Here is a 24,057-nt window from a genome sequence, read left to right as displayed (position 1 = left end):
CTCATTAATTATTAAAGCAGGTTTCCATTTAGAGGAAAAATGGTGTTTGATTGAACACAGGCAGTAAAATTATAGGTATATAATATTTTACTGTAGCTTTTTCCAATTTCTTTGCATTTAATGGGACTTAGGTGATACTGTTGAGATCTGTATGGGTAGCAGGCACAGTTTAAGTTATGCCACATGAAAGGAGTAAAACCACAAAAAACTAAGAGTGAAACAGTTCATGCAAATGATCTCCTGATATATGTGCAATAGAATTTTGTTCACAGGATTTTTTAATTGTGAGGTGGCAGTAAGTTTTTATTAAAGTGTTACTGTTACAGAAAGAAATTCTATTTGATCAGATTTTTTTGAAACCTAAATTTTTAATACAACAGTCTAATTGAGACATATTTTTGGTATTTACGGAATTATCTGTGTAAGTTCTATCTTCCTTTCTGTTGCAGTGAACTCTTATCAGTAATTAGAATAGCTAGGTCACACATTAGCTTGTCACAGCTGATGAGCAAGTGTGGGTCCAACTGAATGAAGTTCATCACCACAGAAACAAAGGTTTTTGTGTGCAGAGGCAGTTCATGTGTCTGCACTGGACTCCAGGAATTAGAAGCATGGACATACACAGTGCAAAGTACTCTCCGTGGTTCTGCACAGGGCCAGCATTTGCATCCAGCTGAGCTTATTGGTTCTGCTCATGTCAGACCTGTGCTGGTCACTAGTGGAGTTATTGTCCTTGCTGCTGCTCGATGTCCATCAGCTCAAAAATACATGGTGCCAGCCTAAGGGCGGTACTCAGATTCTCGACCTGCATTAATCTTAAGTCTGCAGCACTGGGATGCTTGAGGTAGAGATACAGGGTAGCTCCATGGGAGTCATCCCAGCATAGTTGATGCTGAGTGAGACTAATAAGCACAACTTGCCTGGAGCAGCTTCCTTTGGGAAAGTCTTCAATGGCGTCATGCTGCATTTCCCAGCACCCACGTTACCCTGCTTTACTACCTCAGTGAAATATCTCTGCTCCCCATTGTCTGCATAATGGGAAGTTTATGATGTTGCAGCACTGGGTCATTGCCTTATTCACCTGGATAGATCCACTGTGCATGACAGGCAAACTTCATGATAGAATTGGAAGTTTATGAAACTTCCAGGCTCTCTTGATTGTATTGAATTTGTAGCTCTCAAAATCCCTTCTCCCTTTCTAGTTACTTTAAACAACCAGGCTGAATTTTGCCAACAGGTACAGGATACAGCTTAGGAAGTATTTCCCTTTCTAGTGTCTCTGAAATACAGTTTCAGTAAAGTCTGTTTCATCCAAAGGAAAGCTTCACTCTGAAGACAAATGTTTCATCTTACTCCTGAATTAGGCAGGTGCAACTGCTTGTTTTATATGCTGTGCATACCCTAATAATACTGGATGTGTTTACTGTTTCCTTCTTCTATCTCTGTTCCTGACCATAGCCTTTCAGGTGATAGGCTGTGTGAGGGCAAAAAAGTAGAGTAAGAAATTGAGAACAAAAAGGAAGAGGAACTATATTATGTAAGAGGTTGACTTGAACTCCCTGACCCACCAAGTTGGAGAATTTTCAGAATTAGGCAAAATGGATTTGTTCAGCCCTAATTACTGTGATTATAGTACCTAATACTAATGTTCCTACAGCACTTGGATACTGTTGTGTGCTACATACCATAGATAAGTTGTTATTATTACTACCTTCTAGGTCCATCTTGGCAGTGGAATTTGGGTAGATGAGGAGAAATGGCACCAGCTGCAAGTAACACAAGGAGATTCAAAGTATACAAAAAATCTAGCGGTTATGATTTGGGGAACAGATGTTCTCAAGAACAGAAGTGTCACAGGAGTTGCAACCAAAAAAAAGAAAGATGCCGTTCCCAAGCCACCTCTCTCACCTCACAAATTAAGCATTGTCAGAGGTAGGTTATTTGAAAACTTTTGCTTCCTGCTTTGGAGTTTAACTATTAATCACTGAGTTGAAAGATGCTTCTTTTCAGCTCATATAAAATTAACTGATTAAAAACTGTAATTCAAATTGCTATTGCATTGTGAAGTGCATACGTATTCAGGAAAAGTAAAACACATTGCAATAGCTGTGCACAGTGCAGGCCTTCACAGCTGGAGAGTTGAGGTTCAAGAAGATCTTCACTTTGAACCAGACAGGACTCTGAGCCTGGAGAACAACTCATTGTTCTGGAATTCATTTATAACATCATGATTTCTTAAAATGCATATATGCCTTTTAACAAGCCTGAGAGTAGCTTTACCTCATTCTTTCATCTAGAATGTTACCCACTCTGGCGTGAGGCACAGAAACCATTATAGCTGTGACTATAGGAATACGCATACTTTCCAAGGCAAGGAAGAATAGTGTTGCCCTTCTCAGTGGAGAAGATGGAAATAGCAAAAAATTAATTGTTGCACTTGAATTGGAATTTGACCAGGAAGTATAAATTGCTGACCTATTGTGGCAGGAAAAATTGCAATGACACTTTCAGTAACTGCAAGCCTGAGTCCATGTATGTAGTACTTTGAGAGAGAGAAGGCCTTCTCTTTTGTGTGAAATGAATAGTGAATTTTCAGTCACTTTGTACCATTGTGCTTGTGTTTTACATTCATTTCTGTCTCTCCTGGTATTTCAGGCTTCTTTTTAAGTCAGAAGTGAGTCAGTTCCTCATGGAATACATACTGAAATTGGTTTTTTAGGTTTTGTGTCTGTACTAAATTGCAGTAGGACTGAAATAAATCTCCCTGTTTGACTGAGCTTCATTGTTCTGCATTTCCTGTTCTTAGTTGTTGTAATTAGTTAGTTGTAATTTGCCTTGTGAGTAACATATTTTGGAAGTAGAAAATACAATTCCTGTTTGAGTGTGTGTGTGTGTCTGTCCATGTTGTGTGGGCAAAAGTTGAAAACTGATCTTTGTAGTGTCTTCTTACTTAGTTTGTAAAAATGAGTAAAAGGCATGTTTTTGTTCTCTTTTCTTTTCACTAATCTGCTTTAAGAATATAGGTGGAATTGCAAGCTGTTCCATACAGATTTTCTAGTTCTGGCTGGGATCTTTTGGTGCAATCCTAATATGAGTAGTAAAGTAATGATGTATTGGCCACTTTTAAGAAATCTACTCTGTGGCTGTGGCTGCCCTTGTCAGCTCCTAATGGGAAACAGAACTGGTTGCCCAGATGCACACTTACAAGCATGCAGTAAAAAAAGGTTATTTTTCACTAGTCTATTGCAAAGAGCTTTCTAGTTCCCTGCTGGAGGCTGTTGCTCCTCAGCACCGCTGGCAAGGTTGCTTATGTGACAGTTTCCTCTTGTATGTTAGTCAGGGTCAGTCTGGGTTGCTTGAGCCATGGAGGTACTAGCTGTCTTCTAACTCCCCTTGTTTTGACCACAGTGGGGTTGGGAGTATGCTCCAACAGGAATATGGTGAGAGGCAGATGGGGCACTTTTCTTTCTTATATTCTGTACCTTTACACTTTCCAGCAGTTCAGCTTTTCTTTATTTCCTCGTTTTTCTGTGTTTTCTGTCATACTTCTGCTTCCAGCCTCAACCCTCATTTGAATTCTACTTTTCCACACCCTGGATTTCTGTTCCTCTTTCCAGTGTTTATTTCACTTTGTCTTTGACTGTCTTTTTGTTAGACTCAAGACTGCACATTCTCCTCTTGAACCATTTAATCTGCATGGCCAATGTTTTAGGTGGCAGCAGCTGGACTTCTTTTTTCAGTGGTACTGAGAAGCACATGACCAGGATTTTCCACATCATTGTGTGCTTTGCATTTGCATCAGTGTTAGTGGGTCTTGCCCCATCGTGCCAGCAGTGATTCCTGGAGAGCTGGGAGATATAAAATAAGTAGTTATGTTCTGGAGAAATGGAGACTAAAAGAAACCAAATGAGAAGCAAGTGAACAAACAGTGAAATGCAAGGGAGTTACAGTTTACATGTCCAATGACTTGGATCAGGCATCACAGATAGCTATAAAGCTCCTTGTTAGTGTTTGAGGTCTACTTGAATTTTTGGTCCAGTTAGAAATACGGAGGAGCATCGTTGTGCTCCCCTAAAGCCAAAAGAGAAAGAAGCAGAACCCCCAAATCACTCTTCGAAGCCCCTAAGCCAGCATCCTTATGTTCTTACTAAACTACTATTTCTGCAGCCTCTCAAAGAAATGGAAGAGATAGAAGAGGAAAAGCTGTGATGATCATGTAGCACGGTTACTCTGACTTTAAGAATCGCAGCTGAAGAAGGAGTTCTCTCAAGTGACTCTTTGCTTCTCATTGTGGCTAAACTAGTAACATAGCTTGTATTTTACTGGAAGTTCACCTTACTAGGTGTATCTGCCACAACCTGAGAGTATTCCTGAGATTGTTGTAGTACATACAGTTTTATATCCTACAAACACACGGCGTTTCTTCAGGTTCTCAGTGACATGCCTCTTCTTAGTGTTGTGTTTCAAATAATACTTTACTGCTGATCAGCATTTCAGATATCAGGCTACATGCTGATTAATTTTACTTATTTTACATCCAAAAGATCTCACAACATAAAATTCACATTGTTTTAGTTGTTCTCATAATTCTGTGGATGCAGACTAACTTATCTAATACACATTTTTTGAACAACAGCATTACCTCTAAATGTGTCTGATCTCTTTTGCTTCTTGAAAATCCCTACTGTGTAGTATGTGATAAAGAAATTATAAAAGTGTGATGCATGAGCACTGTTATAAACCTTGTTAATGCAAAATAACCTTTTATATAACTTCTGAGAGGTTTCAAAATGAACTACAAAGCATGTGTAGTACTTAATTTTCATAACTTTTTAATATGATGTGTTAAAAATGTTATAAACCATGTTAATTAAGCAATAACCTCTATGGCTTTTTGTGTATGAAGCAATAAATGGCTACTGGAATAGATTACTAGGCAGAGCAGAACAGAGTTTGTTTAATCAATCTGGGCAGCTTGCACAACAAACTGTCTAGGTTATGAAAACAAGAAAACCAAAACCTTTCTGCCACTAAGGAGTTGGGTGTTCTGCACCACCTCTGATTTCAGTAACCTCTGCAGGATTCTGGCACCAAGCTACCAACTCTGTGGAGCTACATCAATTCAACTTTCATTGCCCTCATTGCTTTTGCAGTTGTTACTATTGCTTGCTTTTTGTATTCCAGTTAAGCTCACAAAGTGTATTGTGCAAACATGCAAGGAGTAACCTACTAACAAAAGCTGTATACGACCAAGGACAGGGTGTCCAAAAAAGATGCAGGCATTAATGTATGTTGAACAGATTTTAAAAGTTAAATAAATTAGTTAATGTCTTCTCCTTCTCTTCCTAACCGTTATCATTCACTTACTGTCTTGAAGGTGTGATGGTAGGAGTGACTCACGGAGAACTGTAGATAACAACAGTTCTAGTGAGACTGTTCACCTGGGAAAGATTCTAAATCTGCTGTGGAGATATGGACAAGTACAAGAGTTAGGCAGGCAAGTGACATTGTAAAAGGTTGGATTTAGCCTTGGTTCTCTATAGAAAGCCTATTAATGTAGTCACAGCATAACTGGAAGATGGTCATGCCAGTCAAGCCTGATGAAAAATCTTGTCTTTAACAAGATAGCCAGTGAATCAATGAAAGCTTCTGTTGTCTTGCAACAAATATACACAGTGCTTACTCAGTGCTGACTCTTGTGTAGTTAGCCCAACACAGGGCTAAACTATTTTGTAAAAATATCCTAATGGCTCTTTCCTTTTTTTTTTCTTTCTCCCCAGAATGTTTGTATGATAGAATAGCACAAGAAACTGTGGATGAAACTGAAATTGCACAGAGACTCTCCAAAGTCAACAAGTACATCTGTGAAAAAATAATGGATATCAATAAATCATGTAAAAATGAAGAAAGGAGGGAAAGCGCAAAGTACAATTTGCAATAAATTTTGGATTTTTAATAAAGTCTTAGTGTTTTCCTTAAGTGTTGGTTTTTGATTTGTGTGGCAGTTTTGCTGATGGGAGAAGCTGACTTGAGGCGTTACTCTCCTTCTATAACTGATCCATTTTTTGAGCGGTTCTGTCAAAAGCCTTTCTATGGTGTAACCTGCTTTTAAATAATGTAAGATACATTGTAAGTTCACGATGCATTTCAGAAGGTTTTTCCAATGAGTTGCAGTATTTTACCTGCAGTTCTGTATATAGGTTGTAATTCTCTGAATACCAACCCCTTTTGCCTACGTTTTGTTTTCCTGGACTTAGTGGATCTAGGCTGCATTAAACATTTGCTTAGAAGGAAGAACTGTACAAAATCCACTTTGGTATTGAAAAAGGTTTTATTGTATTTTACAAAGTGCTTTTCTGAACTGAAATTTTAATCGTTTGTTTTTATAAATCTTTGTTTTGATCTCTAACAATATATTTGGTCAAAAACACACAAAAAGTGCTTCTCTTTCACTTATTATCTCATAGTTAGATCACCATTACTGTCATAAAAAACCCAAACAACGAAGAACCCAAAACTGTAAGTTGTAAAATAATGGTAATTTATTTTTAAAAAAATCATAATCTAAAAGCAGTTTGTTTTCAGGGCCCAAGGCACTTTTCAGATCTCTGGTTATGTTTCAAAGCATGTCCATGTTACTGTTCTTGAAACACTATATTTTTAGTGTATTTGTATTTTGAATTGATTTAAAGATTGCCACACTATGGCAAGATGATGTATAACAGAAAATTTAGAACCATTCCTCTGAGTCCATCATTTAACAATTGATGCTTTTAGCACAACTTTAAATCAAAAATAAAAATAATTTTCTACATCAATGTTAGATTTGGGTTGCAAAGTTATAAGAAATAATTTGTGGATCTGAATTATATGTGATTGTAAGTAAAAGAAAATAGACTTAATTCTTGGTTTATGAGGGATTTTGGAAATAAGCTTTGTAGAGATAATTCAGGGCCTGGACTGATAATTTTTGAGGGTTTGTTATATTGGTGATCTTCCTTAACCTTCTATTTATTTTACACACGCAGATTATCTACCTTTTGTGGCTGTTCCCAAGTACCAACATCTGTTTATTTTCTACCACTGACGTTCTTCTTGTAGTTTTGAGAGACTTCCCGTTTCTTATCCTTCCTGTAGCACTGGTAAACCTGAACACGGATCTTATTTCACCGTCCTGTATGTGCAGATAATTTGAATAGAGCAAAGCAAGGGTTCTTTAAAGAGCTGGGATGGGTGGATGGATGGATGGATGGATGGATGGATGGATGGATGGATGGATGGGAAAGGCAAGGCATGCTAGAAGTGCAGTGCCTGTTTTGGAAGAGATGGAGAAAATCACCACATTGTCACTTCCTGTATGCCACATGTGCTTAAATGATCACTTAATTCAGGGCATAAATATTTGGTTTGTGCTTTCTGAAGTGCAATGTCACGAGTGGCTTGTGCCAATACAAGTATTCCATGCTGCCAAGCAGCCCCAGTTCCACTGCTGTGTCTGCTTTCCTGTCCCTCTCCTTGAACTGGCACTTGTGGTTGTGCAGATGTGTCAGATCTCGCTGATGCCCAAGGTTCAATTCATAAGGGCTGGTGCCAACAGGGTGGAGCCCCAGGGAGTGTTCTTGGTGAGAGATAGGAAGAGGATGAGTGTCTTTTTAGGGTGGCCCATGTGTGTCTGAAATTGCATTTAACAGCGTAGTTTGTCTCCTGTTAATCTCAAAATGTTCTTAGGTAGTGTTTAATGAAGTGCATAAATGTTTATGCTTCCTAATTTGGGATGCTAAATAGCGAATTAGTGTTTGTAATGTCAGTGCATGTTTCCTTTAATTAAAGAACAAAGTAGAGATAACATTGAAGAAACACTTAAACAGCAAGTTCCCACTTTTCAAGCAGACTTGTGAATGTCCAATTTTTGTTGAAGTGATATTAGCCCAATTCACTAGTTTGGGGGAGAAAGTCCATAATTTTTTCAGTCTTTTATGGCTTTAGTACTAATGTGTTTTCATTGTAACAGGCTTTTTAATGAGAAGATGATGCTGCACTTCCTAGAAGATAAGCCTATTTGAGGCAGCTTTTTTATGAAACCCAGGAAAAGCAGATTAGGATTTAATTAGAGTTAGGACTCTAGCCTAGCTCCCAAAAGTAGAGATTTTAAGTCTTTCTGCAAAACCAGCACCATCTTTCTCAGGTTTCTTCTTGACAGATTTGTCCCATCAGATGTTAATGCTGCGTATTGCTGAAGAATTGTAATTTTGTCTTTGGGGAAGGTTTCTTGGAAGTTTTCATTGATTTCTTCATGGCATTTCTATCAGCCCAGGTCCAGAAGACAGTGCTTAGTGGAGTTCAACGGGAGTATTTGGGTGACACAAAAAGATTCATTCCCTTTCAAGTGTAGTGGTGTGGGGGCTAATAGTGTGTCCTTTTTGCTGGGCAACTGGCAATTAACATGTCAGCTGAAGCTTCATTGAGTCACGGTGAAACAATAGGATGTATTCAAGGTAATATACCTCTTTATTGTATTATGACTTGAACAAAATCTTTTTTTTTTTCCTGGAAATGGGTTATTGCTGATAATAAAGCAGCTTTGTGGGCTGTCATTGTAAGGCAGCGTGCAGGTGGCTCTGTAGTGCATAACAGGTGTGTACGAATAACATCTCTGCACTTATATTTGGGCACTTTTCTTGTCTTTTCTGTGCCTATGACCATATGAAGACTGCAAGTCTTTCCCAGTGTGTCTGTTTCAAGTAGGGAAGTAGGCTAAAGGTTTTGTGTGTTCAGCATTACCCACGGAGAAATACATTCATTGGGGTGTGTGTTTCTGCGTTGACATTCTGATGTATAAATTAATTGTGAATTTCATTTCACATGTTCATTTCACAGTTTTGTACTGCATTTATGACCGATGCTGTTCTATTTGGTACATGAATTCTTCCTTAATTGTGCCTGTCTGTACATACTTTTGCTTTGTTCGTAACACATCTGCCGTGAATCTACCGTAGGAGGCTTGATGTGAAAATAGTGCCTTCTAACTTTGTCCTGCTTCAGCTGAACTTTGTACCTCTACATTGTGTGACACTGGAGATAATTTTGACATAAAATGAAGTATGTTTTGTGACACCCTGTAATACCCCTCATTCGTCATTCCAAGGTTTGTGCTGTGCTGTTGCTGCACACTGTAAACCTGGATTTGTAATGATCAGAAAAACACAGACGTAAGAGTAACTGACTTACTGTCCAAAGAGATCAGTGCATACTGTTTACTTTTTTGTATTGAAGAAGGTATTACTGTTACATGAATAATCTGATCCTTTTTTTTTTTTTGCCACATATTGCTGCTGTAGTTTATAATATTCATGGCCTAATCCATATTAAAGTGCCTTTGGCACATTTGCAAGGAGGCTAGATTAGAGTTAACAAAAAGGGCTTTATTTTCTATTTTGTTAAAGGAAAGAATCCTAACAGATTTAATACCTCAGTCAAGCTGTCTAGCCATTCAATTAAAAAATCAAAACTAGTGTTTGTTAAGGAAAGAGAAAGGTAAGTTCAGCTGTTACAGAACAGGTTCGGATTTCATGATACATTATAAAGATGAAAGATTTATTTTTTTTATTTTTTTTTTTAATGCAGCCAGACTAAAATACTTGTTTCATCATGTGGAAGTTGAACTATAAGTAGTAAGAATTGAAGGTTTCACTTAGTTAGCTATTGAGCCTGACTGTCAAAAGCAGGGACAATCGCCCAGTGGGAGGTCACTTATTTGCACTACCTTTGATGCTGTATCTGATAGAAGGCTGTGATGCTGCTTTGTTGTCTTAATCATCGATTATTGTCCTCTTGGAAGTTTTAAGTAGCAATATATTGAACTTTTTTGGATTTAGTAAAAAAGATAATTCAGCTTCACACTTACAGAATTTCTAGTCTATTAAGAAATCAAGCTAAGGGCAGGTCATTGTTAAAATAATACTATCTTGAGGCAAAACCTCAAAGGAGTAAGAATGTTCCGTATTGAGAACATTCAGTGTTAGCTGTGTTTATAACTCTTCAGAAACCCGAACTTGGACTATTTCTGAGAGGTGGAGTAAGGTGGTGTCAGATGGAGTGAGCCATGCTGAGGATTATTTTGGTATTTCATCTTTTGATGTGAGAATGGCCACTCCCGAAAGATATGAAGATGAAACTCAGGCTTCTTCAGAGTGAGATGTTAGTTTTTTCAGCATACATGAAAAGATTTGTCATTCTGTGCATGCCTTTAGTTTGGGATTGATGAAGTCATAACATCAATTGCTTAGACTTTATCGGTGTCATTTTTTTCATCATAACAGTGTAGAACTGTGAGGTGATTCATACAACATTGGGGCAATAAAATGTTATGAAGTGCAATCATTGCATGTTTCATGCTCAGTAGCTAATTTTTAATTTCACCGTCTTGGACACTTTTTCATCCCCTCAGGCTTGCTAAATAGGGAAGGAAAATTATTTGGACTTGGAAAACAGAAACAGTGATTCAAGAAGGAATTAATTTACTTTGCTGTTCATTTGCTTTACTTTAGCAATTATTTCCACTGTTTATGTTTGAATAATAACTTCCATTCTGTGCATCAGACACTTGCTTGTTCATTCCTGCAGTGAAATCACAGTCCTGTGGTTGTGGCATCATTTGTTTACTGTAATGAGAAAAGAACCTCACCTATGACATCAGACAAAGTCACAGTATGTTTGGATCAGACATGAAGGAGAAAGTAAGTCTGGGAGGAGAGGAAGAAGCTGAGCCTAAAAGATTTTTATTTTACTGTCCTCTGACTAGAAAACTTTTTCCTACTAAGGAAATTAGTTCCTCCACATTTAGCAGAAGAGCAACTTTATGTTCTTTGCTTATTGATAGTAAAGCCTTATTGAAACTAAACTCTTTTTGTAGTATAGATTCATGAACTGGGCTACCTACTTTCATGTTACATTTTAGTTTTCACTGATTCGAAGTTAAAGAGTCACAGAAAATTTACTGAACACTCAAGACAAGGGGTTGCTGGGGCTGGCTTAATTTTGATTGTAGTATAACAATTGCTAGAAGTCCTGTGAAACACAAGGAATAATGGTTGTTGGTGCTTGTGTATCTTTTGTAGTTTGCACATGAGTTTTCATGATTTTACAGTGGAGAAAGATACAGATTTCATGGGATAGGCTGATTATTAGAAGAATGGACTGTGAGCACCCTTTGGATGTACTGGGACAGCAGTAGAGGGAGTATTTCTTGACAGTGTCATATCACACGGGTGCCAGCCCCTTCCACAGGAAACTCAGATAAATGAAAAAGCTTATGTGAGAGAGTTTCATATTCATTCTTTCAAACTCAAGTATATCTTTAAAGTCTTCCTGAATGTTAATGTAAGTTTTACTGAATTGTAGTTTTTGGTGTTGTTTTGGTTTTGTTTGTTTTGTTTTGTTTTAATAATATATTTTAATGTGTTTTGTGTTTTTCTTGTATTAGCAGAAGTAAAAGGAGAGACATAATTCTCCATGTTTTAGCTGGGCTGTCAGCCCACTGGTACTTGAAAAGAGTCCATTCGGACATTTTGCATCTGTGAGTCTGATGCACCATGTTCTTCACTTTCAGTATGGAGTCCTCTGCAGGATTTCTGGAGGTGTCTTTAAAGAATAATTCTAAAAATAAGCAGGACTGGAGGTGGATGGGGCAGAACACCTATTTCCCAAGTTAATTTTGCATTTCTTTGAGTCTTAGATGATGAAATACTAAAACTCCTGAGAGCAGGGGGTTACATTATTTTCTTGTGTGGTATATTAAAATACTTTGACACTTGCTGGTTCCTCACAGTTGCCGGGACACTTCCATCCTTCCAGGATCAATGTGCACTGTGCAACTTCTGCATTTCGCTGTATTTCCTTACAGGAATAAGCAGCAGCAGATGTATTTGGGGCTAAGGTAAAGGTGATAGTGTAGCATCACCTCTGCCTTGGAGAACAGTGCGAGGAACCACCCTCCTTGTTAGGATAGGGTAGGACAGTCTAGAGGGTGTCTAGAGGTGTCATCCTTAGGGATATTCCCTAAAGGCAACTCAGCCAAGAAAGGTTGTTCGTTGCCACATTGCAAAATATGTGCAACTTCCACTCTGTGGCTTTCCTAAACATAAAAAGTAACTGATCCTCTCAGCAGCAGCCAAAATGTGGAGGAGGACCCTGTGGGAGCCTAGGAACAGGTTATGCAGGAGTCAAGCAGCCTTTTCACCTTCCCACAGAGAATTAATATATGCATTTTAGATGAAGTCGGTAGCCAAATAGCAAACTCTTCAGAGTTTGGCAAGCATTTAAAGTTTTGGGCAGTGAGTTTGATTAATTAAAAAAATCCAATCACTCTTACTTGCCAAGAATTTACCCTTTAACAAGTAGAATAATCAGTGTTTTCTTCTGCAGCCAGGGACTTCTGTTTAGTGCACTTACACAGCTGTATGTTTACAGATGTAATGTGCTGTTATTCCTTGTAAATCTGTCTTATGCCTTGTAAATCCACAAATTGGTAATTTTCCTGATGTTAGCCAGCCCTGACTTTTCCTGGTCTTCATTTCTGTTCCTTCTGCAAGTGGGAGGCATTCTTCTGCATCTGTCTTAAAGGTAAGGAGGTGGAAGCATTTCAGAATTCCTGCCTTGTTGTTATTAGCTGGGATATGAAATGAAATACCTGCTAGTTATTCTTGGAGATAAGTGACACAGAGCTAGAGCATTTCCTTAGGAGACCTGGTAGTACTGTTGTCACCGTAAGGCAGACTTTGCAGTTCAGGGACTTCACATAGCAGCATTTTCTCTTTTTTTCTTTGCCAAAGCATAGATTGTAGCAAGGAAAATTTTACTCCTATATGAAGGTTTCAAAGTGGTAAGATGGAATAAGTGGATCTTTCAGCAGTCTTTCTTAAAAGCATTCATTTCTCAAAAAAGAGGATCTCTGGCTTTTTCAGAGGCTCAGTGGCCTGATGTTCCCACCTAATGGCAGCTCCTATGTTTGGCTTGTCATTTCCATCAGATGAGCAATCGAAAGTATTAGGCATTTTGACAAATTATACTGGTATATGACTTTTAATTGCCTTCTGGGATTTCCTCTTCCCCTTTAGTGTATAAAAAACAGCCACCTGTTGTCCTTGGGAAGAAAGAGCTATTTCAATATCCTGTCATCTAGGTACAGTTCTTGAGAAGGATGTTTTTAGCTGTTGAGTTATGTGCCTAAATGTGGGTGGGAGACTACAGGCCGTGCCGGATCTGCTGGTGGGTTGTTTGATGAGATGATGCTGTCCTCTGCAGAGCATGTCAGAAGGCTTTGCTCAGTTGCTTCTTTGAAGAGGAACTTTGGCTGGACCACAGTGTGCTGCTTAGAGGAACAAGCAGTCTTGAAAAAGCATCAAAGTGTTAAATCCATGTTTTCCTTTAGTGGTTTATTCCAGCAGGTATCCACCCTCACTGCTTAACTTGTACTTTGTTCCTCTGAATTTTTCTGGCTTAACTTCCTGGTTCTTGATTTATCTTTCTTAATATTCTCTGGCCTCATTTTTCTCCACCTCATGAACATCTCCATAAACTAGGTGTCTTCAGTCTTCTACTACCACGCATTTCATAGGTTCCAGCTAATTTTTGTAATATTTTTCCTTTACATCTATCTAAATCCCTTTTAGTTTTATGGAAATACTTTCTATACGGGAGTTCTTGATATTCTCTTAAATACCACATTAGTTAGTGTGATACAATCTTTTGTTTCAGGATGCATGTCACTTTGTGTTAGAATGTCACATACAATAGCTGTAATTTCATTTTGTGGGGCAAACTCTGCCTCTGTGGAAGAAAACTGATACTTAATTGATCCTTGACCACGGATATTCCTGTGTAATTCCTATTGTTGTTGTTGTTGTTGTTATTATTATTATTATTATTATTATTATTATTATTATTATTATTATTATTATTATTATTATTTGTAGCTCTGTCATGAAAATGTTGTTCTTAAAAGGAGTACTTCTCTCTAGTATGTTTTCCTTGGTACTGAACATGTGCCAAGGACAAGACAGAGCATGTTCTTCCTGCTTTGCCAAACTGCTTGTTCATATGTTTGTAGCTCAGCCAGGCAGGTGGGCGACCATGTCAAGCCGAGAGCAACAGGTGAGCAGAGTTTTACAGAAAAGAGGACACTGAAATAATAAAACTTAGAAGAAAGGGAAGCTGCAGTCATTTTACTATTTTAAAATTTTGTACCATCTTTGAGATAGTTATGGAGATTTCTTGGTTGAAGATACCTATAAATTGCCTATGAATGGTGAGGAGATACTGCCATGTTGTTATATATGCTCAGAATAAGGTAGGGTATCCTTAGAGAGGGAGAGAGATCTTATTTTGTGGAATTATTTCATTCTGGAGCCTTCAACCAAATCCCATAATGCAATCAGACCTCACAGAAGAGCTTCCTATGCATCAATCCTTGCTGTGTCTACGTTGAGAAATTAAAGGTTGCTTTAGATAGAACTCGCACATATTTTGTTTGACCATGCCTGCTAAATAATTAATATTCTCAGTTAACCTTAGGGAAAAGATGAGGAGCTGCCAACTTCCTCCGCTGAGATAGTTTAATGAAAATTGCTCTTTGCCAGAATTTTGAAGGTCAAAAGCAGCTTAAATATGTAAACAGAAATTATATCAAGGTAAAGCAAGAAAACCTTGTAATTAATATTTTTTTTAAGAAGTCTCTTTCTTCCTTTGAGAATTTCAAATAGTGTTAGACAGGGTTCTTCTAAATTTCCTTCATCATTTTTCTGAAGATTCCCTGTTAATTAACTTAGTGATTTATAAACCCTATGAAATCATGTTATAGGCTTATTTCTATTTGTAAAAGTACCAGGAAGTCTATGTACTGCACCTTTTGAAAAGTAATTAATGTTTCAATCTTTAATGCCTATTGATATTTTTCTATTTCCTATCGATTTGAAATTAATCCCTTTGCCAATTTAGAGCTCATGTGCTAGTTCTTCCAGGTTTCGTTTACAAAGGATGAACAAGACAGCATGGTTGAGCTGATCCAGGTAAAGTGACCAATCTCATCTGATGCAATCAGAGGAGAAAGTGCTCATGATGTTCTGCCTAATCCAGGCTTCCTCCCTCTCTGGAGGTGACTGAAGGTAGCCCTTTCCCACATGATTTGGGAGGGGCTGTGTAGGCTTTAACTACCTAGAAACTTAACGATGGGAGGGATAAGGTCAGAGCAGTTCACGTGTGTGTTGTAATACTGGGGACAGAAAGCAATTGATTTTCCCATGATCCCAACCCCAGTGCTGCAGCATTATTAAACACTGGTAAGGCCTTGCTGATGTTTTGCAGGGTTGTGGGTGGCATAGAAGTTGCTCTCGTGGTCTCCCTGCTTACCTGATTGATCGGATCTCCTGTTCTGGAGGTCAGGTAGAACCTGTACCGGAGATATTTCAGCTTTGTGGTGCAAGATGTTTCCAGTTTTTCGTCCTCCTTGGGTAGGGGATCTGCTGTCTCATTATAATCTGCCCCGTGGTGGAATGCACAGAGAACTGCTTGATCCACCACCTGTGGCAGCTCAGCTAGATTTGTTAGAGAGAGAACGGCAACATCGCTAGTCAGGAGAAAGGCTGCGTGTCCTGCCAACCTCCTGTGCCTACTCTGAGGGCGTTAACTTGTTACAACTGGCACAATTTGGATATCTTTCTGTATTGGGTTTTATTTGATCTTCAGACCTTCCGTGTTGTGTTATCTGCCACTGCACTGTCAGCTTGTAGCACTGAAGACTCACCTCATGTGTTTAATATCAAAGTTGACGGTGGTCAAGTTATTGTAACTTGTGTGGCATTGTCACTTGTGTAACTTGTGAGGGCCTCTGCATGTGGGGGATCCAGTCAGGCTTGGAGTTTGGTGTGGGCATGTATGGATGGGTTTCTCCTGAGCTGGTACTTGGTGAAGAGAAGTTCCTCTGGCCCACTCCTCAGTGAAGTTGCATGACACTTTGTTCTCTTTGAACAAGGACTCTACAGGCAGTTCTGCAAAAGCTGGGGATCTTTTGTTGCTGGCTAAGAATTAAGCTCTTTTCTGGTCTGGGAAACAAGCTTCAGTGGAGCTTTGTTAGCACTAGGGTGTCTTGTTGGCCAGTATTGCCTCTGCTTTGCCTATGAGAATTACATATTTATAATGTCAGGTACCTGAAATGGGATTACTGAAAGAATCATAAAGGAATTAATACTTGTTATTCCAGGGTTTTCTTTTTATTAAATACTTCAGGAAAATGTCAGTAACCATTGACCTCTTCCGAAAAGTGACTCATTGCGTTTTAAAGGCTTTATAACCAAGTCATTCCTTCCTGTCAGAGACATGGATGATGAATAGATGGTTCTTGCCTGTGATTTCCCGTCTCAAGGGAAGTCCCTTTTCACTGCCTGTGGTGATGCTCAGCTGCATCACTGCTTTTAATTGCCTCCAGGCTCCTGCAGGACTTGGCGTGTCCCCTCTGGCATGACCTACATCCTTGCAGAACCTTGAATCCCTCAGCACTGGTTAGCGGAGTCTGAGCTGAGGACTGAAAGGCCTGTTGTTGCTAATCCCTAGTTGTCTCCCAGTGCCATAAGCTATGTGCCAATCTCTTTCTTGAGTCCTTAAATTCATCTGGAGTGATTTTGCCTGTAGAAGGATACGAACTAATTATCTTTATTAAAGACAACAATAGAAGAAGTGTGTGCTGTCTTGAGTATTAACAATATTGGTGTGTTATTACACTGTAATCCAGAGAAGGATGTGTTCAGAGCACAAATGCCTCAACAAATCAGAAATCCATACATCATAATATATCTGTATTTTTGCCCTTGAAAGAGGCAATAAGCAGTAAAGTAACAAGTCCAGCTGTAGCTTGAATTGCAGTGCTGCAGGACTCATCTAAGTGTATCAAGGTGTCAGATAACTCAGTTTAATTTAGAAGTCTTAGGTTAATGGAGGAATAAGATATTTAAAGACACTTTGGGTGAATTAAAGTAAACATGACAGTCAGTTATGGAAAGGTAACATTGATAAAATATACGATCAAGTTGTTGGTGTCGGGGAGTAGAGCACTCTTGTCCATGAGTGTCTGTTCACCATGACTTCTTACAGTGAAATTGTTTGACAGCACTAAAATAGGTTATCCTGAAACCTAGAGAATTGTTAAATACCAAGCTTCTAGGGTTAAATCTGGAGCCAACAGTTCTGTAGTGCTGAAAGTGTCTGGACCTGCTGTTGGACTTTGTCACACAAGATTGAATTTACTGGTCCCAAACCATCGAAGCCCCGGTGTTACTAACACAGGTCCATCAGTTCTTGTTTTGCTCTTTCTACACAGCATGGTAGATAATCCTTAAACATTTCAGGACTTGCTTTTTGGCCTCTCTCCCTAGCTTCCAGTTTGCATTCACTTTCAAGCAGTGCTTGCCTATTTGTTCTTGAGCAAATGTTGCTGCCAAGCTTTAGAAGCTTTTTTTCCTGTCTTTGAAGAATTTATGAGAGATCATATCCACTCTACCTTTGCTAGACCAAACTGTTTTAAATTTTGCTTGGAAGATGCACTCACCAATTCATCTGTTCTTATCCTAGTCAGCTTCTTCTGTACCTGTCTGAGCTTTCTTGACCAGTGAGGCTTTGTGCTGAATTTTATCTGGAGTGGTAACAGTAACTCATACAGAGACGTTAGCTTTCTAGAAATATCTTCTGTGCTTTTCATGGCTTTGTCATGCTGAGGACTCATCATTTATTAGCAGTACTCAACAGCTATTCTGAGGTTGCTATCATTCCTTTGAGTTCCTCACTTATACCATACTTCCTGTCAGTCTGTGGGAATTTGTATTTAGGCTTTGAAACTTCATCTTGCTTCCATTATTCCATTCCTGGAAGTCACCACTGGGCATATTTTCTTCCTATCTGAGATTTCTCCATAGCCTGGGTGCCCTTAATTGGTATCTCCAGGGTCTATGCTTAACAAGTTCTTATATGAAAACTATCTTTGCTTTTATACAGATTTGTACCTATGCTAAAACTGTAAGCATTTAATGAAGCTTCAGACTGTCCCAGTGGGGCAGATAGTTTTTCTAACAGTGAATGTTTGATAATGCTCAGAAATCGGGAATGGGTGACTTGTTTGGTCTCATGCCTTAAGACAGAAATCATCACTGATGACATGATAGCAAGTCCTGTGCTCTGCAGGTCAAATAACACTGTATGCTTTTCATTGGGGGACTGTCCAAAGGCTTGAAAATGGGGTATATGTCTTGCAAACTCCAGGCTGGGATCTGGAAGGCCACCTGGAAGATAAGTTTAATGGGAACTGAGTTTTCAAAGCTCTTGGGTAGCTTTGAAAATTAAGCCTGGATATTTTAGCCACTGATACTTTGGCAGATATGCTTTCTTGTGTAGTTTTCCTGGGTACTGTTACAACACCAGGCTGAGCTTCACCATTGTTTTTATTTATGTATTTATAAAATATGAATAGCTCAGGTGAGCTGCAAGTACCTAATGCCACCTTCATCTGTATTTGCTGCTCCAGTAGCATTTATCTGGGGCACTTTTGGCAAGATTAATTTGAAACTTTCCAACTCTTGAGCTGCACACACAATGTCTCTGAAAAAAAACCTTTCTCCCTGATGCCCCCAATTCTGTTTGTAGTTGTTGTGTTTATTGTGCAGATTAATCTCAAAGCGTAGAGTGATTGTGAGCTTAAGTAATAATGCAGAGTGAAATCTTCTTGTAACCAAGTTACAGGGAGTGCATTCATGAAAACCGAACACTAAGCTTTGGGTCTGGCTGTGTAACGTGACACCTCCCTTGTAGTTTGGATTAACAGTTTCCTCTGCTACCTCAGCACTGCCTTGACTTGCTACATTTCTCCAGAACCCGAAACATAGGTGTTTTCAGGGAAGTTGCCACTCTGGGATTTGTGCACAGCTTTACCTGCCCATCCTCTGAAGCCACCCTCCTGCCCCTGAGCCAGGCAGAAGGCACTCAACAGCTTCTTAAACAAAGAGAAGTTGTTCAAATTACCATTTTTGTTTGTTTTGAGTACACGGTAGGACTATCCCAATGGTGTGCAAAGGCTGAGAAGAGCATCTATCCCTAGACGGGATAATATTTTGATGAGGGAGGTTCAAATTTGCTATTAAATTGCTGTGGCTCAGCACCTTGTAGGTTTGTGTAACTGTTTCTATACGAGAACATTTGGTCTCCAGCAAGTGCAAGCTTAAACCTCTCTGCAAGCCAGTAAAAGTCAAACTACTTCAGGGTTTTGGTGTGGAAGTGGTGACACATGGAGGGTTATTGTGGCTCCCGACGTGTGGTAAGAACAGGAGTCTGAGTGCTGCTGGTGGTGAAGTGGATGCCAAGGGTTAGAGTGAGTTGTGTTATTGGGATCCCACTGGAAAAGGGGATTTCCCCCCCACACACTTCCTGCCATTTCACTTGATACCAGAATGACCCCAAATTAGTTTTGTCTGCAGGAGTTTCCTTATTTCACAGAATCATAGACCTGTCTTAGGGCAACACAAATCTAAATGCCAGTGTGTATTTTCTTTATAACTACCCGGCTCAAATTCCAACAACATAACCTACTCCTGAAGCCCCAGATCTGATGCTTTTGGTGCCTTTCCTCATCTTGGCATGTTCAGCACAGCCCTGAGGGGCCTCGGGGCGGGATGTGGTGCTGTGTGGAGCTCTTTGCCTATTAAAGTCAATGGGAACCTTTCCAATGGGTTACAACCCCAGCCTACAGAGAAGGAATTTGCCTTCTGAAGGGATGCACAGTAACAACCATCCTGCTCCAGCTCAGAGCAGATACAGGAAATCTGAGGTGGCCTTGAGAGGAAGTTTCTTTTGTGAGATTCCCTAGTATGGTGTGTTTACATTGCTGTGCCTTGTAAAGAGAATTTCTTATGAGCAGATTTTAATCTTCTCCAATGCCGAGTGCAAACACTGTTCTGACATCAATCATGCTAACAACACATTTGTACACAGAATAACAGTCACCTTTTAAATACTGGAATCACAAATACACGTTGGCAGAAAAAATTATTTAAGCAGTTTCAAGTCTGTGCTGTAATAAGCAAACCAGCCATTGTATTCCACAGAGCTGCATGCTTTAAATGCCTCGCAGAGAAAACAAACCCTAAAATGAATCACAGTAATGGAAAAGGAAGTGTTTGCATTTCTCAAAACATTCTGTACAATAGTAATTCCTTCATTTTTAAATTTAATTTCAGGAATTTTGAATCCAAATGAGATGAAGTTTGAAACATAAGCTTTCATGGTAGGGTACAATTCAGTGTGTAATCTTTTGCAGGTGGCTGGTAGTCGTTTATTATTTGTATTTCCATATTGCTTAGCAACCTCAGCCCTGGACCAGGACCTCACTGCTCTAAGTGCTCTGCTAACATTGATGGAACGGGTGGTTGTTCCTCAGAGAATGCACTGGTTTGTATTGGAGCCAAAAGTAAACTAATGATTTCTCATTCTGTCCTCACTGAATGAGAAAAAATGGATATTTAGTTATGTGACTATCAGTGTATCTGTTAAATTACTGAATCAGCACAAATATTTGGGGGCCTGTCAAGCACGCAGGCTCAAATGTGTATAGGTTTTCCAGATTTTGTGCCCTGATGGCTAAAACAGGGAATACAGTCCCTCAGAGTGGGGTGCAGGCCAGGTTGCTCCTCTCTGAATAACCATTCACTGAGTTGCTCGTGCAAGTAAACAACTGCTCGTGCTTTGTGTGACCCTGCAATTAGAGACAAACAGCCTCCCCTGCATTGAAAGTGCCTACTGAAACCTCCTCTGCAAGTGACACAGCACCTGTATGTTTCGGACAACTGATGCACACTACACTACATACATTTACTTGAGAAGTTACGTAAGTCAACATTGGCAAATCTGTATTCAAGTCCTCATTTAACCTCTTCATTAGAGATGTCCTGATTTTTCAAAGGAAGTAGAGTTTGTAGACAATACCTTCATTTGAGAGCTGGAAAAAGTAGACAAACTTTTGGTCTCCAAGTCCTTTCACCAGCAAATTCCAAGCTAAATGCAGCTCAGATGTGATCACGCTTGAGTGTTTGGGAGTAGAGGTTGATGGTGTGGGGCAGAGGAGCAACTTAACAGTCACAGCTTCTACTTGTCAGTCATGACAAGCTCTGAAATGGTGGGAGATGAAAGGAACCTTCCCAGAATGTAATGGTGGGTTCTGGGAAGCCTGTGGCAGTGAAGGACAGTGTTAGCTTTAGTTGCTGGAATTTTGTGGCTGCAGCGTTACTAAATAAACTTAGCAAGGTGACTAAGGATGATAAATACCTGATGTAGAATTTACCTTTGTTTGGGGAAAGGGAGAGGCAAATACAAAGTTTTATAGAATGCCCAACATATTATTCCCAAAGCCATAAACTTCTGAGTTACATTTCCCCAGCTGTGAGTACTGATCTACTTGTCTGTAACTGCCATTTTCTGAGAACCCTTCTTAATTTCTTAAAATTGTCCTACTCACAGGTCAAATATTGCTCTGTAAATGTCAAATATTTGCACTCTGAATGCAGTGGCCCGTGCTTCTAGATTGAGTTTTCTCCAATGTTACTATCCCGTCCTCCTTTCGGCCCATGAAAATAATGTTTCCTGTGTCAGAGCACTTATCCTTGTGCACTTCCCCTTCCAGTGGTTTGAACAAGTTGAGCAAACTTACTTCTCTCTATCCAAATAAAAAAACCAATAAATCTGAATGCTCTGAACTTTCCCAGCAGAAATGTGGAAGCTACACTGGTAGTGTTTTCACAGCAGTGGTGACACATACAAATACTCTGTTAATTAAGTGACACCTTTTCAACCTTGAAGACATTCCCAGTGGACATGTTTGATGCTGGTTAAAAATCCAAGGCACCTCTTGTTTTGTGTTTTCTGAGTTTATCTAACTTCGTTCTACCTATTATGACAGTAGACAGCATGGTGTTTGGCTGGAATACAAAAGAAAGGCTGTCATATGTGCCTGCCAGTCCAAAAGGTCTAAGGGAGAAAAGTTTATTATCAGTTTAGGGGAAAAAACAACAAATGTCATTTCATTTACTATCTTTATAGGTTGACAAATCATCAGTGATAGTGATGTAAAACAGCAGACATCAATCTTTTCCCTACCAAAAAAAGAAATGTAGGTTGTCAAAAGTGATTTACCTTTTGAAGGGTCTTGAGGTGTGCAAACATGAGTCCTTTGCACAGGAGTAGAGCTGAACAAAAGGTAGAAAATATTTCTCACAGATGCCTGATGAACTTTGATTCTTTGTGGCCTCATCACATGTTTTCTATGACAAAAGCAGGGTAATTTCAAGCTCCAAGTCCAATGTGGCTGGGAGGTGAGGCAAGAAAAAAAATATATAAAAATGTTGTATGCATCTTTTCAAAAGAAGGAAGGAGAAGAAAAATATCTAACTATAATTTTTCTGTCAAATAATCTGAAAACAATTCTTATTCTGTGCTTGTGGGCTCATAGCTCACAAAACCCTTTCAGAGAAGAAGGACTTGCCTTCCTTTCACCAGGGACTTGGAAATGGAGATGTTGTGTGTCAAAGGTTTCCTAAACTCATTGCCGTGGTTACTTTCAAAGGTATGAATCTTGATTCTCCTTCCTCCCCATGTAGTTTCCTGTCTGCTGGAAAAAAATCTGATCTATTAGTCTCCCAGCCTGTACTGGTACTTTCTTCTTTCAGAGTGTTTCATTCATCTTAATGCTTCTCCTCCCTGGCTGCCTGGAGTACTGACCCACCCTTCTTTTGCCTTTCAACTGTAAACTCCTTGCATAAGCTGTCTTCATGTGGAGATACTTCCACCTGGTTGCATCCTAGATCATATTTGATGTGACTTCTGTCCTTCCTGTGTCACTGAAATGTCTTCTGCACTTGGTCTCTTCTTGTTTTTCTTTTCCCTTAGTTGTGTTTTTGTTTGTTTGTTTGTTTTTGTGTTGTTGTTTTTTCTGCCTTATTTCCTGAATGATCTGTCATCTTCCCTTGCTGGAATATTAGCTAACTCCAGAGGTCTCTTTCTTTCATTTTCTTCACTCTGTGTTTTAGGGTAAATTAGATTGCTATCTTTATGGTTTCAGGCTTCTTCTGGTGTCTGACAGACTCATCACTTTCTGTCCAGAATAAATTGTGAATTATCCATAGTAACTTCATAGGTAGCTGGCTGTCAAACTTGAGGTCAATTAAAAGTAAGCAATAAAGAAAGGAACAAACAAAGGATTTTAAGAGACAAGGTTAGTGAGAGGGATGTAGGCATACTGCAGGGAGGTCTCAAGAGAATACAGGGCAGAGATACGGGCTGTTGGCCTGCAATGGAGTAGTGAGAAAAGGAGCTGAGGGTGTTGGGTGAGGACAAGGTATCTGGAGGATGTTGTACTGAGTGGCTAAAGGACAAACCTGGGCTGTTGTAGGGGATGTGCAAAAAGAATTGTGTTGGGAAGTGGGTGAAGAGTATGAGACCTGAGTTGCTGAAAATGAGACTTTGTTAGTTGTGCTACACTTGGAGCAATTGTTATAGCTGTGAGTTTAATGAATGAAGAATTAAGTGCCTACAGACATCAGACACTTGTGATTTTATAGCTCAGGGCTGGTGAAGGGGGAGAGGCAGATCTGTGGCTACAAATGCTGTGGCTGAAGTCTATAGGTGCTGGGGCTGCTTGGTGGAAAATGATGGAAACTCAGTGGATATAAGACTGCTCTAGGAAGGGTCAAGGCAAAGAAAGTGTAACAAGGAGAGTTAGTCCAGAAAAGACCCAAAGGAATGGCAGGAAAGCCCACTGAGTATCCATGTGCAGCAGAATGAGTACCTGGGCACAGGAGACGAGCACTTACAGGCCACAGAACTTCCTCTTCTGCTGTTGTGCTGGTGGCAGGAGGGAATTGCCTTCCCCAGGTCTGGCCCCAGCACAGACACAACCAACTTGTTGTATTTTCCAGTGGCTCTTCTCACCTCAAACAGAGAGTCTCTGCCACTGTTTTGAAGAGGACCTAAGTG

General features: G+C 39.5%; 1 protein-coding gene across 5 annotated transcripts in view; it reads left to right on the top strand.

Annotated features, from left to right (window-relative positions):
- Positions 1-24,057, top strand: part of LOC127386921 (BEN domain-containing protein 5) — a 911,971-nt gene that overhangs the window by 562,986 nt on the left and 324,928 nt on the right. For 3 of the 5 annotated variants that reach the window (XM_051624632.1, XM_051624631.1, XM_051624633.1), the window contains 2 exons: positions 1,719-1,932; positions 5,781-5,979. The exons of the other annotated variants lie outside the window; for them this stretch is intronic. In XM_051624632.1, coding sequence (XP_051480592.1) covers positions 1,719-1,932; positions 5,781-5,941 — 375 coding nt within the window. In that variant the 3' untranslated portion in view covers positions 5,942-5,979. Of the gene's footprint in view, positions 1-1,718; positions 1,933-5,780; positions 5,980-24,057 lie in introns of those variants that run through there. 5 annotated transcript variants of the gene reach the window in all.

The sequence above is a fragment of the Apus apus genome, chromosome 7 (assembly GCF_020740795.1).
Source record: "Apus apus isolate bApuApu2 chromosome 7, bApuApu2.pri.cur, whole genome shotgun sequence".
NCBI classification, from domain to species: domain Eukaryota; kingdom Metazoa; phylum Chordata; class Aves; order Apodiformes; family Apodidae; genus Apus; species Apus apus.
Note: the sequence above shows the minus strand (reverse complement) of the source record. Positions and strands in the feature narration are given on the sequence as shown.